Below are 14,719 nucleotides of genomic sequence, written 5' to 3'. Positions count from 1 at the left end.
GTGGTTGAATCGATAGGTGGTTCATATAATGAATTGTAGGTGGTGTGATCTTCTGAATGGTAGGTGGTTCAATAGATGATTTGCCACATATAGTACAATGACTGTAGGTTAAATGTTCAATGTGGCAGAAAAGTAGGTTGAATGTTCAATGCATCAACATCAATAATTTACGAAATGGCACAAATAATTGATGCCACAAATAATGCACAAATAATGTATGGCATAAATACATTGAATAATGCACACATAATGTATGCACAAATAATGAAAATGCATTGAATTTAAAACAAATATACATACAAATACATTGAATATACATACTGAAATGCATGCAATCAGTCCAATTATGAATATTGAAGATAAATCCTTACAAAAGCAATTATTCGAATGCACAAATAATGGCATGCATGATGAATCCCACGAGCCAGACCCTTAATTAATTGAATGCTTCATTTGATGAAAAAATTGAATGCTCCAATCCTCACTTCTTAAAAATGCCAAACCCTTAATCATCAAATCTTTTTAAAAATTCCAAACCTATTCCCAAAAGTTTGTTTCAACAAATTTGGTAAAAAGCTTTTTTTTTTGCCTTGATTTGATGAAAGAAATGTAAAAGTTTGATTTAATACAAGTTTGATGTAGATTGGAGGTGATTTTTACCAAATTTGTCATCAAATTTTAATTTGATAAAAGATTGAAGATTCTTAGGAAATGTGTGATTCACTGTTTAAGGATGGAAGAGAATCAATGAGTAATGGTAGGAATATAAATACAAAACACGAGACACATATGTCTCATATGAAATGTGATGTACATGATATGAGATCCACATATAAGACTCATTTCATGTAAAACATATATGTCATATTCTATATTTGATATTTGTGTTCCTAGACTTATTGGGGAATCAATAGTAAAGCAAACTTGCAACTCCAAAATAGAATTATAGAACTCCAAAACAGAATTGTCATACTGAAATAAATTATTTTGATGATTGTCATAAATTGAACAGAGAACAATTATGAATATTGAAGATTGGATCACCACAATATCATATCTAATCACATAACTTCTGCGTTACTTGGTTAATATAGTGCATCATAATGAAGATTACAAACAAGACAACCTTTTATTTCTTTGCTAAACAAAATTACAAAATATATTTGTGGTGAATCTAGTTTTCACCGCGAAAATGCCATATATGTTTTATTAAATCATTACAGAGGGCATGATATGCATTTTTATCCCTAATACCTAAATGACGAGACAAAAATGATTCAAAGTCATTGGTAGGAGTAGAGGAAAGTTGCACTGGTGTGTTGGTAGATGAAATTTCATAATCAAAATCAAGGTGCTCCTCCCTCTCATCTTCAACAATCATATTGTGTAATATAATGCAAGTCTTCATTATGTTGGCAAGCATTTTTGGATCCCAAAAACGTACAACACCACCTATAATTGTGAATCGAGATTGGAGGACTCCGAATGCCCGCTCTACATCTTTCCTGGCAGACTCTTGCATCATTGCAAAATGTTGTCTCTTAGCTCCTTGGGGAGAAGAAATTGTTTGAACCAGTGTTGCCCATTGCGGGTATATACCATCAGCAAGGTAATAACCCATATCGTAACTATGTCCATTAACAGTGTAGTGGACAATGGGAGCCTTACCTTGGGCAAGATCAGAAAACAAAGGTGACCGGTCTAATACATTCAAGTCATTGTGTGACCCAGACATTCCAAAAAATGCATGCCAAATGCATAAGTCATAAGAAGCTACTGCTTCAAGAATAATAGTTGGCTTTTTTTGATGGCCTACGTATTGACCTTGCCATGCTTTTGGACAATTTTTTCACTCCCAATGCATGCAATCTAAACTTCCCAACATACCCGGAAACCCCCGAACCTCGCCAATAGCAAGTAACCTAGCAATGTCAGTTGGTGTCGGAGATCTCAGATATTCTACTCCAAAGATTTCAATCACTGAATAACAAAATTGTTGCAAACTTTGAATCGCAGTGCTTTCCCCAATATGTATGTAATCATTAACTGCATCTGCTGCAACACCGTATGATAATATTCTCATCGCTGAAGTCATATTTTGTAGGGCAGATAATCCAACTACATGAGCTGCATCTTGTTTTTGAATAAAATATGAATTGTGTGCTTCGATTGCATTCAAAATTCGCAAATACAAAGGACGACGCATTCGAAAACGTCTCCGAAATATTGTAGCTGAATACACTGGATTTGCAGCAAAATAATCTGCAAACAATCTGTCATGACCTTGCCTTCTATCTCTGCGTATATACTTGTGACCTACAACAGAACCCCCTATTTTCTTTGAGCTATCACTTAGACTTAAGAATCTAAAGCATACTACTGGTATTCTGCTCATAAGCTGCTAAAAGTGTGATAATATATTCATCATCAGACTCCTCATCAGAGGAGGAGGAAGAAGAAGAGGATGAAAATGAAGTAAATATCATGGATTTCAAAGTATCCATTATCCTCTGTTTTGTTTAAGATATAATCCTTGTGTTTAAGCTATGATCCTTGTGGAGTTGTCTGGCATATAAATAATAATGTGTTTATATGAGATTTTAGAAGAAAATAATTATTACGGGTAAACTAATGGAGGGAAAAACAAATAGGAAAAGAATTAGGAACAGAAATGGAGGAAAATCAAAAAAAAAAAAAAGATTACCGGTCGACCGGCCGGTCAACCAACTGGTCGCCCCCTACCAGTTCACATCGGTCAGTTCACGTTGGTTGGTTCAAACAGTTCAGTGGTTGGTTCAAACAGTTCAGAAAGGTTTAAAAAAAAAAAATTTCCTCTAACCGGTCGACCGGTCCGGTCGACCATTCGGTTGTCCTGAATGAGATTTGATGAAGGTGAACCGTTGGAGCGTGAAGTATCAAATTAAGGAAATGGCCATTTTTTAACTCAGATTTGGTGAAACATTAGGTGAACCGTTAGAGATGCTCTTACGTGGCAACACTATATTGGCAATAGATGTAAATTGTGGGACTTATATATTATTAAATATAATCAAAAAAAAATATGATTACCTTAATATTATTTAAATATCAAATTATTCAAGTCTCTTATGGCCTCTTTTTATTCTAGAATCTCATTTATAGATCTTTATGAGTGGTTTATTTTTAACCATTAATGAAGGTGACAAAATAATTTTAATAAAAAAAAAAGTTTAAATGAGAAAACTAAATACGAAGAAACATATTTTAAGTAGCATATAACAAATTAATTGAGTATTTTAGGTAGCATTAATTTTCAAATCGCAATTTGACAGCAAAAAACTCTTTTCAAAACTTATAGGGTAAAACAACATTAAATCCCAAATCAAGAAATGTTAAACTATTTAGTCCTGTTTGTTTGTTTGTTTGTTTTTTTATTTTTATTTTTTATTTTTATGGACCAAATAGTCCCATTTTGATGTTAAAGACCTTTGAGCCTATGATTTTAGAGCATGTTTGATTTGGTGGATTAGAGTATGGGATTGAGATTATTAATCCGTTGGCCCAATTATCCTATGTTTGTTTTAATATTTTAGTTTAGGATTATTAATCCAATGGATAATTAATCCAACAAATTTGTAGGATTATTAGTAATGGGGTAGGGATGGGATTATTAATCCAATAGATATTAATCCAATTGGATAATACTTTACTATTAGTCTTGTGAATCAAACATGACCTTAGTGTGAGTAGAAAATTGTGAGGGTAAATATGGGTTTTACGTGATGTTAAATTTACCAAAATGGCCAAAAGCGTATTGTAGTGTTTTTTTGCTTTCCCTGCGTGATCAAAACGGAAACGATAAAGATGGAAAGTTCTCAATTTTGATTATAATGTTATAACGATGATAGACATTCAATTTCTTTGAATATTGTTTAATTCGGTAATGTTAATGTGCATTTCCAAATTAACATTCCATTCCCCCCTCCCTCCCCTCCCAAAACTCTAGATTGCCGAAAACCCCCTTCTAGCAATACATTACGACCATCGTGACATTGGGTCATTTCGCCATTTTTGTCTAGTGGTTGACAGTGAAGACCACAACTAAATATTGTCGGTGTCGGTGTTTATTGCTAGCACCCACTGTGACAAGTACGCATTTTGTTATTATTTTTTTTTTTGGGTTACAAAATGGTGAAAATGTATGTGTAACGTTATATTTTGAAGCCTGTTTCTATGCGATTATACATTGTTATAATGTTAGATTGTACATTGCATGTTACTTTGTAATGTTATATTATACGTTGTTGTAATGGCAGGGTGGAAATCCAGTTATATTGAGGGTAGGGTCAAGTAGTGGCCCTTATTATATGGTATTAATTGTGATAATGTATTTGTGCAGCTGGGCATTCTTCATAGATTTACTCATGTATTTTCTTTGATTTTTCATCTTACCTTTGATGGTGTAAGTTGATTTTGGATGGATTCCTATCCTTGTAGGTGTTGTTGAGCTATTTTAATGCATATTACTATTCTGATCAAAAAAAAAAAAAAAATTGGGAACCATTTGCACTTGAGATAGTTGCAACATGGTATTTGTTATGATTGGGTTGTTTGTGTTGGTCTTGTTGTTTGTGTGTTAAAGTGGGTGAGGGACCCTTGCCTGTGAGGGTGTGTTTTTGGGTGTTAGGAGTTGATGGTTTTAACACTTAAAGTGATGTTTTTTTTTTTTGGTAACATTTTTTGACGAACATGTTTGTAAGGTGTATGAAGTAATTTTGAACGTCGTTTATTTGCATGATGATTGAGTTGGTTGTGTTTAAAGAAGCCACACAGCACATGAATCGCATATACCCAGATTCAAGCAGCACCACCCAAACACCCATGTACAATCCTAAAGCAATGCACACTGAATCCACGTTAAAAAATAAAACATCAACTGGAAAATATCAAAAATTCCAAAAACAGTCCACGCAATCCCCTTCTAAAAAAAATTAGTAATGTTATAACATTACCATACCCCCACACACTAGGGAAAAATCAAAATGAAATTACAAATAAAGGCAAACAAATAAATTCCAAACTCAATAAATCAAACAAATACAATATGTCAAAAATAAAAAGGACTAATTGATTAATAAAAAACACCTGCACTACGCCAAAACAGGGCATTAACGGCCGTTTTTTTAACGGCGGTAACGAAAACCGTCGTTAAAGGTACTATTAATGGCGGTAACGAAAACCGTCGTTAAAGGTATCATTAACGGCAATTTTGTTACCGCCGTTAATGCCCACTTTTAACGGCGGTAACAAAACCGCCGCTAATGCCCAATCATTGCTGCCGTTAATGACGGTGGTCTTTGCCGGCGAAACTCCGGCGTGCTCCGGCGAAACCATCTACAATAAAGTAAAAGTAATGTTTAAATATTTATTTAGGGAATATATTTCATGAAGAGTGGCTATGGTAGAGTGGTTAGTGTGGGTGGATGAGAGGTTGAGGGTTCAAGACTTGGGGAGTGCAAAAAGAAAGAATTATTTTTAACGACGGTAATTTACCTTTTTACGATGGTTGTACTTTTTCCGACACGCGCATAAATGGCGGTAACAAAACCGCCGTTAATACCGCCGTTTAACGGCGGTAAAAAACCGCCGCTAAAGCCCAATTTTGGCATAGTGCTAGGACCAAATGGGGCAATATTTCCCCATATGGGATTTATGAGTAATGTTTCCAAACTCAAAACCAAACAAAGTTTTCAAAACTCTGTTTAAAAACTTATCTAAAAAAACTTATTACCAAATCAGAACTCTATTTTTTTTTTAAATAAAAAATTTCAAAAAAAATATTTTTTTATTCTGTTCTTTAAAATTAGCTTTTATTTTTTTATCTTTTGGAAAAAATATATATTTTTATTTTCTCAAGTATTGGTCAAATAATTTGTTATGATTTAGATATATATGAGTGATCCAAATTTTTTTGAAATTTAAAAAAAAATTCAATATTTTAAGAAAATAAAGTAAAATATTTAAAATAAAAAATATATATTTAAAATAAAAATAATAAAATTTTTAAATATTTTCAAAATTTTCAATTTTTTTAAAATACCTTTTGTCTAAATTTTTTTAAAATAATTTTAAAAAAATAAAAATTATTTTGCTCAAAACATAAAAATAAATAAATAAATATTTGTTTACAAAAATAAAAAATTAAAACAATTAATTAAATAAAAAAATTAGTTTCAAAACTCATAATTAAACAAGTTTTCAAAATATACAACTCAAAAACTAGTTTCAAAACTCATAACCAAACAAGTTTTTTTTTTTCAAAGTCTTATTTTTCAAAATATAACTTAAAACTCAAAATTCATTTCAAAAACTAAACCAAACGGATTCTCAAATAATTTCTCCATTCAAGTAAAGATTAATTTTAATTTTAAGTGAAAGAAATGACAAATTATTTGAATTGTTTATTATTCTCAAATGATTTCTTAATCTTTCATTCCTTATTAACTAATTTTAATTTATTGTGAGGCGATTAGATTTTTTTTTTCACTTCTATGTTTATTTTTATTTTTTTTAATCATGTAAGAATAACATGCATTTCTTTTTTTAAAATATGAATCGATTAGAAATTTAATGTCTCAAAGATAAAAATTAAAATTTCAACCTTCTAAAAAAAATTAAAATTTGATAATAATAACTTAATAATTTAGGGACAAATAATTTTTCTTACATATGAATAAATAAGTAGAACAAATTGCTAGAAAAAAACAATCAATTTGTTTCAACTTAAAAGCAAGAAAGAAAAAAGAAATTTAAATAATAAATGTATTAATTAAAATTAATAATTTTTCGTTTTTTATATAGTATGAAATAAGTCCTTATAGGTATTGCAGTAATTATTAGGGTCTTATATTAAACTATTAGAGTGTTATATTAAAATATGCATGGGTCTTTAACAATATATATGCAAAACCACAGGGGAGGTGAATGAGAATTTTCATTTAAATAGCTTATTAGTTGATTTAGTAATTTTCATCTCTTCTCGCTCAATTCAAAGGGGTAATATGGTCATTTTGGCCAAGTAGCATCGTTTGTGCTAAATTAACGGATTGGGAAAATTTTAATATTGTCAGCAAAAGTATGGGAGGTTTCTATAATTATTGAAACTACAAGGAGGGTCCCTGTATTTGTCAGAAATCTTAAGAGAGATAAGTATAATTTATCCAAAAATATATAAATTGGTAATCACAATACGAAATTTCACCGCCATAGTGAAATTTCCTTGAGATAAATTTCTCTAAGGAAAATCTCACTAAGATAAATTTCTCTGATGAAAATTCCACTTGTCTGAAGCTTATATGGTATAAAACATTGAGTGAAATTTTACTGACGAAGCTTATCTAGTTAAATTTCACCGAAATACTCAATGAAATTCCTTATTACAAAGTGAAATTTTATTTTTTGTATCCAATGAAATTTCACTATGTTCAAAGTTAGAAAAAGTTTGTGCCAATTAAAGTTAGAGAAGATTCAAAGAAATTTCTCTAACTCACTGATTGAAGACAACCAACTTAGCGAAATGTTGACCATTTTTTTCCTTCAAATTTTCATATTTATCATGGATCTTGTTTGATAGATTTCGACAACATGATTCAAAAAATGTAAATCTTACCAAAAAATGGATACCTAGATAAAAAAATAATCAAAATTTTAAGTTTTGAAAACCATTCTAGTTTTGAAAACAACATGATTGCTATATTTGTTATGTTCTTTCAATTGTTGAGATTCAATAAGGGCGTTTTCGTCCAAACAAAATACAACGTACTCTTGGAGGACTTATACTAATAAGTAATATTTTTGTATCCTTATACTAGTAAAGACTTATAATGGAAGAGCTAAAAACAAATTCCCTTTTTATTTTTAGGGTTCAATTGTCTTGATGTTAAAAAATTTGACTTATTCTTCATTGGACTAAATAAAAAGCAAGTAAAATATTGTTTTTAAAATAATTTGCTTGAGTCTCAAACAACTTGTGTTTCAAAATTTCACAAGTCATTTCTTAGTTGCTCTTGACACTTTCATAAGCTCCATAAAAATAAATAAATAAATAAATAAATAAAACACTTTGAGGTCATACTTGATATTAATGACCTCTTTTTATCAATTTATTAAAAAGATCTAGAGTGAGTTTCTGTATGAGCACGAAATAATCCTTTGAGGGTTATGGGCCCAGTCGTCTTTCCTCCTTCGCGTCCTTTTTTCCAGAACAGTTCGCAGATCCACCGAGCTGGACAGCTCGGTGTGTCGAGAGGTGGCATGGTGAGTATGTGAGGGTCGATACCTGATTCCCTCCATGTAAGACCTTTTAGTCCTCGTTCTCTCAAATCTGGATTAGCGAGTCTTGGAAGTTCTTGATTGAATGTCTCATGTTCTGAGGCTTCTGCTTTTACAATGTGAAGGCGTGGCTCACCTGTTACGATTTCTTGAGTAGTGAGAACACATTCTTCCTTCGTGGATTTTCATCCCTACCATTTTGCCTTTTATCTGGCGTTTCATGGCCTTCATGTCAAATGCCATTCTCCTTATCAATTCATTTTGTTCTCTGGCGCGATCCTCCAGTACCTGGGTATCCATCCTCTACCTCTGTCCATCTGGGCTTTGAGAGCGATGAAGGCTTAAACCTCGTTTTTCTCGTGCACCCCTATGAGGACTCCATCGCTGAGGGTCTAAATCTACTATGGACGGAACAAAAGGCAAATCATTATGCCTCTTATCCTCTTCTGGAGTTTGTCCATCGATAGCAAACTGAGGCAAGTCTTTGTTATGCGCCATTGAAATTAGTTAAAGAAAAACTCGATCAAAAGGTTTGTTCTCTGTTATATTTTTCACAGATGGTGCCAATTGTACGTGCACGAAATAATCTTCTCGTATAATCTTGTTGACCAAGTTTGCACTCCTCCCAACATCGTTGCTTTGCTACCTAAAAACACACGTAAGCTAGCCGACGGGTGTGTACTAGAAACCCTTCCGATGCCTAAATTAGCAAATAGACAATAGACAATAGACAATAAATTCTATGTATTTTTGAGTAAGAATTGCAATACCTGTCCATAGGTTCTATCATGAGCTTTTATAGATTCTGCCAGACACATTCATAGTAGGACTCCAACTCTCCTTAGCAGAGTCCTCCTAGGAATCACTTTGCCATATGATAATGCCTATCCTGATAATACCCTATTCACTGTCAACAAAGTGAGATGGTTAATCACCCTGCTTGGCCCACTATCCCTAGCAGAGCTACCTGGTGCAACTACTCCGACCGGGTCGTACAATCACTGACCATTATAAGTCACCTTACTGAGATAACCCTAGCTCGGCCTTCTGCAGCACATCATTTTGGTCCGTCTACCAATGGTACACATAATCATCTTAAAGCCCATTGACCTTTTGTAATGCGACTGGGCTATCCAAGCTCTTACCTCGGCCCATAGCTCGGCCCAATGTCTAAGAATGATAGACTTAGCTCGACCCAATTTATTCACATAAATTACCCTCTCAATTGCCCATTAATTCTATCTGCGAAGCATGATTGGGATTATTTTCCTTCAGACGAGCTAAGAATGCTCAACTCTGCTAAGCTAGAAAAGTTGTTCAGTTTCACAACCCGTTCGGCCCCAACAATTCTTGTCAGTTGCTCAGCACGTCCTTCTACTCCTCTGGCATGTCTGATAGGATGTCATTCTTAGGACACGTGATGTGCCCCTATTAGCCCCGTTCTCCTGTTACAGTTGCCATGCACCTCCCAAAAATTTGAATAACCCTATCTTTTTACCTTCAACGTATAAATCCTTCGAGTTCGCAATCGTACGACAAGTCGTTCTTTCTGTGTCTCACCAAGCAAACAAACTCAGTTTACACTAACCCTGCTAACCTGCTTTGGCTGAGATAACTGTTATCCCGGTCAAAGAGTTCAAAAAAGTGTTGGTCAAACCTGTCAACCTGCGTTGGCAGAGATAACCATCTCGGTCAAATAGTTTGTAAAAGTTGGGCAAACTTGCCAACCTTCTTTGATCGAGATAATTGTCATCTAGGGCAAAGAGTTCAAAAAATTGTTAGTCAAACCTGCCAACCTTCTTTGGCCGAGGTAAGCATCTAGATCAAAGAGTGTAAAAATTTGTTGGCCAAACCTACCAACCTACTTTGGCCAAAATAATTGTTATCCCAGTCAAAGAGTGCAAAAATTTATTGGTCAAACCTGTCAATCTTCTTTGGTTGAGATAACTGTCATCTCGGTCAAAGAGTGCAAAAATTTATTGGTCAAACCTGCCAACCTGCTTTGGTCGAGATAACTGTTATCGCGGTCAAAGAGTGCAAAAATTTGTTGGTCAAACCTGTCAATCTTCTTTTCCCAAGTCATGCAAATGATTGTTAGAAAGAGTTAGTCATACTTACTAACCCTCATTGCCTCCCGTTAGGCAAAGATTTGTTAGAAAGAGTTGGTTAAACCTGCCAACCCAATTTGCCTCCAGTTGGGCAAAGATTTTTTCGCGGTCGGTCTTTCTCGTCGACTATGTTAACTTTCGCCGAAGGCTTTTTGTCCGGCATCGCTGTTATGCCAGACTTTGCCTTAGCGTCCGCCCCATCTTTCTCTACTCGGATATGTTGGTGCACGCTTTTCATCAGGGCTTCCATAGTAAAGAGCGGCGTCATTGTAACAACCCTCATACTGTTTACTGATTAATGACTGACCGATTACTGTTAAACGAAACTGATAATGACTGATAACTGACTGATAATCGAACTGAATGAAATACTGAACTGACTGACTGAAATTGAAACTGAATTGACTGAGTATATGTTAGTTAATTGCATTCTATCTGTTTGATTGTCTGATTATCTGTTCATGCTTATATGTTTAAACTGCTAATTGAAGGCCTTATCGGCGACCGAATTAGAAACCGATTGATGTTCCGTGATCCTCATAATTTATGTGATTTTATTGTACAATTATCTGAAAATTGATTAGGTATGATTAAATTAGATTAAATAAGCTAATTGAAGAGTTGGACTTATTTACCGTTATGCCCTTGAGTGGGCCACTATCTCAAATACACACACTTGAGCCTTATACTTGAATCAAAACACATTTGCTCAGCCATTTCTTCTTGTTCTAGCTGAATTTAGAGAGAGAGAGTGAGAGTTTGTGTGGTTCTTGAGATTTGGTTTAAGCAACTTAGAGAATTGAAGGTTGATTGTTGCTTTGTGGTCCTACACTTGTAATTGAGGCTCTAGGTAAGAGAACTCAACCTTTATTGATGTGTTTGAGCTAGTTCTTGCATGATTCATGTTAATTTGAAGAGCTAAGTCATGATGTGGTTCATTAATGATGGATTGAAGATCATTTCTTGCATGCATGTTGGTATTGTTGCATTTTGAGGTTGATTACATGGACATTAGTGCATGCATGCTCATATTATTGTTATAGACCATGTTTCCAACTGGTTTGAAAAGAAATGAGCTCATTTGATCAAGCTTTGGAGCTTTAATTTGGTTTAAAACTCATGCATGTCATGTTTGAAGATTGTTCTTGGAAAATGATTTGAAATTGGGTTTGAATTAAACACCCTTGGGCTTTGATTTCTCAAATTGAGCTTTGAAACATGATATTCTATGTGTTTATAAATGTTTTCCAGAAAATGGGCCCAAGAGGATTGGTTTTGATGCTTTTGAGCTTGGTTTTGAACCTGGAGCTCGAATCTGAGATTTCCAGATTTCAGTAGTCCGCTCGAGCGGGGGAAGTGCCGCTCGAGCGGGAAAATCGAGCTTCCAGCATCTTGCACTGTTTTACAGTCCGCTCGAGCGGAGTATTGGGCGCTCGAGCGGAGTCATGTCCCAAGCTCGAGCGGGCGTCGAGCGGGGATTTCACCCATCCAGTACTTTTACAGTACGCTCGAGCGGGAAAGTTTACGCTCGAGCGTGTACCTTTGTTTGCCTGTACGCTCGAGCGGGGAAACCTGAGCTCGAGCGGGACTCTGTTTCTCTGAAAATCCTGAAAATGTTTTCTAAGTGTATTTTTGCATCCTCATCCCATCCTAGGCATTCTTAGGCCTAGTTTAAGACATTTAGATGAGGATATCGTTGTAGAACACACCAAGGCAAATTAGGGATTAAGTTATGATATTTCCCAACTGTGTAGCTTAGTGTGTGTTCAACCTGTGAACTGTGTAGGGTTGGCAACTGGGGAGACACGCTCTAGCATACTGTAGCCCAGAACTCTGTGAGTAACAATTGTGTAAAGATATGTTCAACTGATATCTTTTGAATACTGAACTGAACTGTTTACTGAACTGGTATTATTTACTGAATGAATGTATGTCCTTTATTTCTGAACTGTACTGTGGCATCCTTAGTACTTACTGTTTACTGTTACTGTTACTGCGACAGAATTCTCTGTCGGTTCCCTCGTGGAACCACTACTGTTTACTGACTGATGGCCATCATTACTGTTCGGTCTTTTAAGACCTATTGTTACAGTTATGCTAATGGATGTACCACATATGACTGTTTACTGTACTGAATAACTGAAATACTGATTGAATTGAACTGTTTTCATTACTGTAAGGACATTCATTCTAAACCCCTTTACGCATTATGTTATTCACTGGGCTTTAGCTCACTGCTCATATATATATGTAGGTGTACAGGCACCAGACCGCAGCTAGAGGCGTCAGGGTTACTCCAGTTTTGTCAAGCCAGCCTATGTGCCTCACTGCGAGGTTCCGAGTTGCCATGTTATGGCTTGGGGGTGTTTGTTTGTTTTTCCCCCGCCTGTCTTCATACTGTCTAACTGTTCTGTATAGACTGACTGTTCACTGTACCGTTATCTAGGGTAGAGTCCCTAGTTTGAATGAATGTAAATACTGTGCACACTGTTATGTGCTGTTTATATATATATGTATGAATGCATGAAAAATCTTTTTGGCATACAGACTATCACAGCTCATTGGAAATTGTTTAATTACTGTATTGGCTTCCGCCAGGCCCTGTACTCTGTTTTACTGTATTACTGTTCTGCAGGCCTTCGGTAATCTCGGATTACTGGCCGGTTACGGTGCTAAACCCATAGGGCCGGGTTTGGGTCGTGACAGAGTGGTATCAGAGCGATACTTACCACGAGTTATACCGCACACACGTGTCCAAATGAGCTATAGGGTGTCCTAGAAAAGTTATTAGGGCATCTCATGAACTTGAAAAGTGTGTGGTTATGTTATGACTGAATATCTGCTAATGTGTTAAACTGTTAAACAAATGACTGCTTATGTTTAAAACTGTTATAACTGCTTATAGTGAAATGGACAATGCAAATGAACCTGAGTCCTCATCTACTGAGGCAAGAATGGAAAGAATGGAAAGAATGATCGAACTGATAACTGCTAGACTTGAACAACAACAGAACCAACCGCCCCCACCACCTCCTCCTCTGGTTCAGCCGGAACCTAATGTGAATGTGAATGATGGGGATATTATTGCTCTGACCCAGAAGTTCAGTAAAATGAAACCGCCATCCTTTCAGGGAGGCCTTGAACCGTTAAAAGCTGAAGCTTGGGTTCTGGAAACAGAAAAATTATTCGAAGTGTTTCCGTGCTCAGAAGCGAACAAAGTATTGTTAGCTACCTTCACCCTGCAAGAAGAGGCTAGAAGGTGGTGGATGTTAATCCGTGATACAAATACCGTTATGACTTGGGCTCAGTTCAAGGAGTCCTTCTTTGAAAAGTATTTCCCTCAATGTGTCAGGGATAGAAAAGTGACTGAATTTGAACAGCTGAAGCAGGGCACAATGTCCGTTGCAGAATATGAAACCAAATTTACTGAACTTGCCCGATATGCACCGCATATGGTGGATACTGAGTATAAGAAGGCCAGAAAATTTGAAGGTGGCCTTAATGTGGCAATACTTGACCGGATAAATGTTTTGAAATTACCGACTTTTGTGGGTGTTCTCGACCGAGCATTGATGGCCGAGTCGAACATTGCAGCGGTAAAGCAATCTGAAACACCAACAACTGAATGGCATGGTAAAAGGCAGGGTTTCAAATTCAAGAAAGGCAAGCACAACCCAGCCAACAAGAAACAGAATACGGGGTTGACAACTAGCCCCAGTCAGGGGAGTGGATTTATACCACCCTGTCCTGAGTGTGGCAAGAAGCACAAGGGGGTCTGCTACAGAATATCTGGAGCTTGTTACCGGTGTGGCAAGGTGGGCCACATGGTTAAAGACTGCCCCTCTGCTCCACAAGCCAGTGGTAAAGCTGCACCAAGCGCAGCAGTATCAAATGCTCCACCAAAGCCTAACCCTAAAGCTACCGGGAAAGAGCCTGTGAGGCAAGGCCGAGTGTTCGCACTAGTACCGGGAGATGTGCAGAATACCGAGACCGTTGTGTCAGGTATTCTCTCTATCTGTACTCAAAATGCATATGTACTGATGGATTCGGGGTCTACGCATTCATACGTGTCGCATGCTTTTTCACGGAAATTGAATAGACCCTTAGAACCTATGAACTATCTGCTAGCTGTATCATCACCCGTAGGGGGATCCATGACATGTGCTTATATGTACCCTGCATGTGAAATCATTGTTGGGGATATGCATCTGTTTATTGATTTACTGCCATTGAACATTGATCATTTTGACGTAATATTGGGGATGGATTGGTTACAAAAATATCATGCCACTATTGACTGT

The 14,719-nt window shown here is 35.9% G+C and overlaps 1 protein-coding gene across 1 annotated transcript; it reads right to left on the bottom strand.

Annotated features, from left to right (window-relative positions):
• Positions 1-1,174: 1,174 nt before the first annotated feature.
• LOC114268531 (uncharacterized) lies at positions 1,175-2,504 on the bottom strand. The gene is made up of 3 exons (XM_082889639.1): positions 2,381-2,504; positions 1,888-2,241; positions 1,175-1,701 (listed from the first exon to the last, which is right to left on the bottom strand). Exons 1-3 carry the CDS (start codon positions 2,502-2,504, stop codon positions 1,175-1,177), a joined length of 1,005 nt encoding a protein of 334 aa, XP_082745765.1.
• Positions 2,505-14,719: the final 12,215 nt, after the last annotated feature.

The sequence above is a fragment of the Camellia sinensis genome, chromosome 9 (assembly GCF_055761805.1).
Source record: "Camellia sinensis isolate YWXY chromosome 9, ASM5576180v1, whole genome shotgun sequence".
Classification (NCBI taxonomy): domain Eukaryota; kingdom Viridiplantae; phylum Streptophyta; class Magnoliopsida; order Ericales; family Theaceae; genus Camellia; species Camellia sinensis.
Note: the sequence above shows the minus strand (reverse complement) of the source record. Positions and strands in the feature narration are given on the sequence as shown.

Coding starts and splice junctions, on each gene's coding strand:
- LOC114268531 (XM_082889639.1), bottom strand. CDS start 2,504: ATGGATACTTTGAAATCCATGATATTTACTTCATTTTCATCCTCTTCT. Junction 2,242..2,380: donor AGCTTATGAGCAGAATACCA/GTAGTATGCTTT, acceptor CTGCAAATCCAG/TGTATTCAGCTACAATATTT. Junction 1,702..1,887: donor CGAGGTTCGGGGGTTTCCGG/GTATGTTGGGAA, acceptor TGAATGTATTAG/ACCGGTCACCTTTGTTTTCT.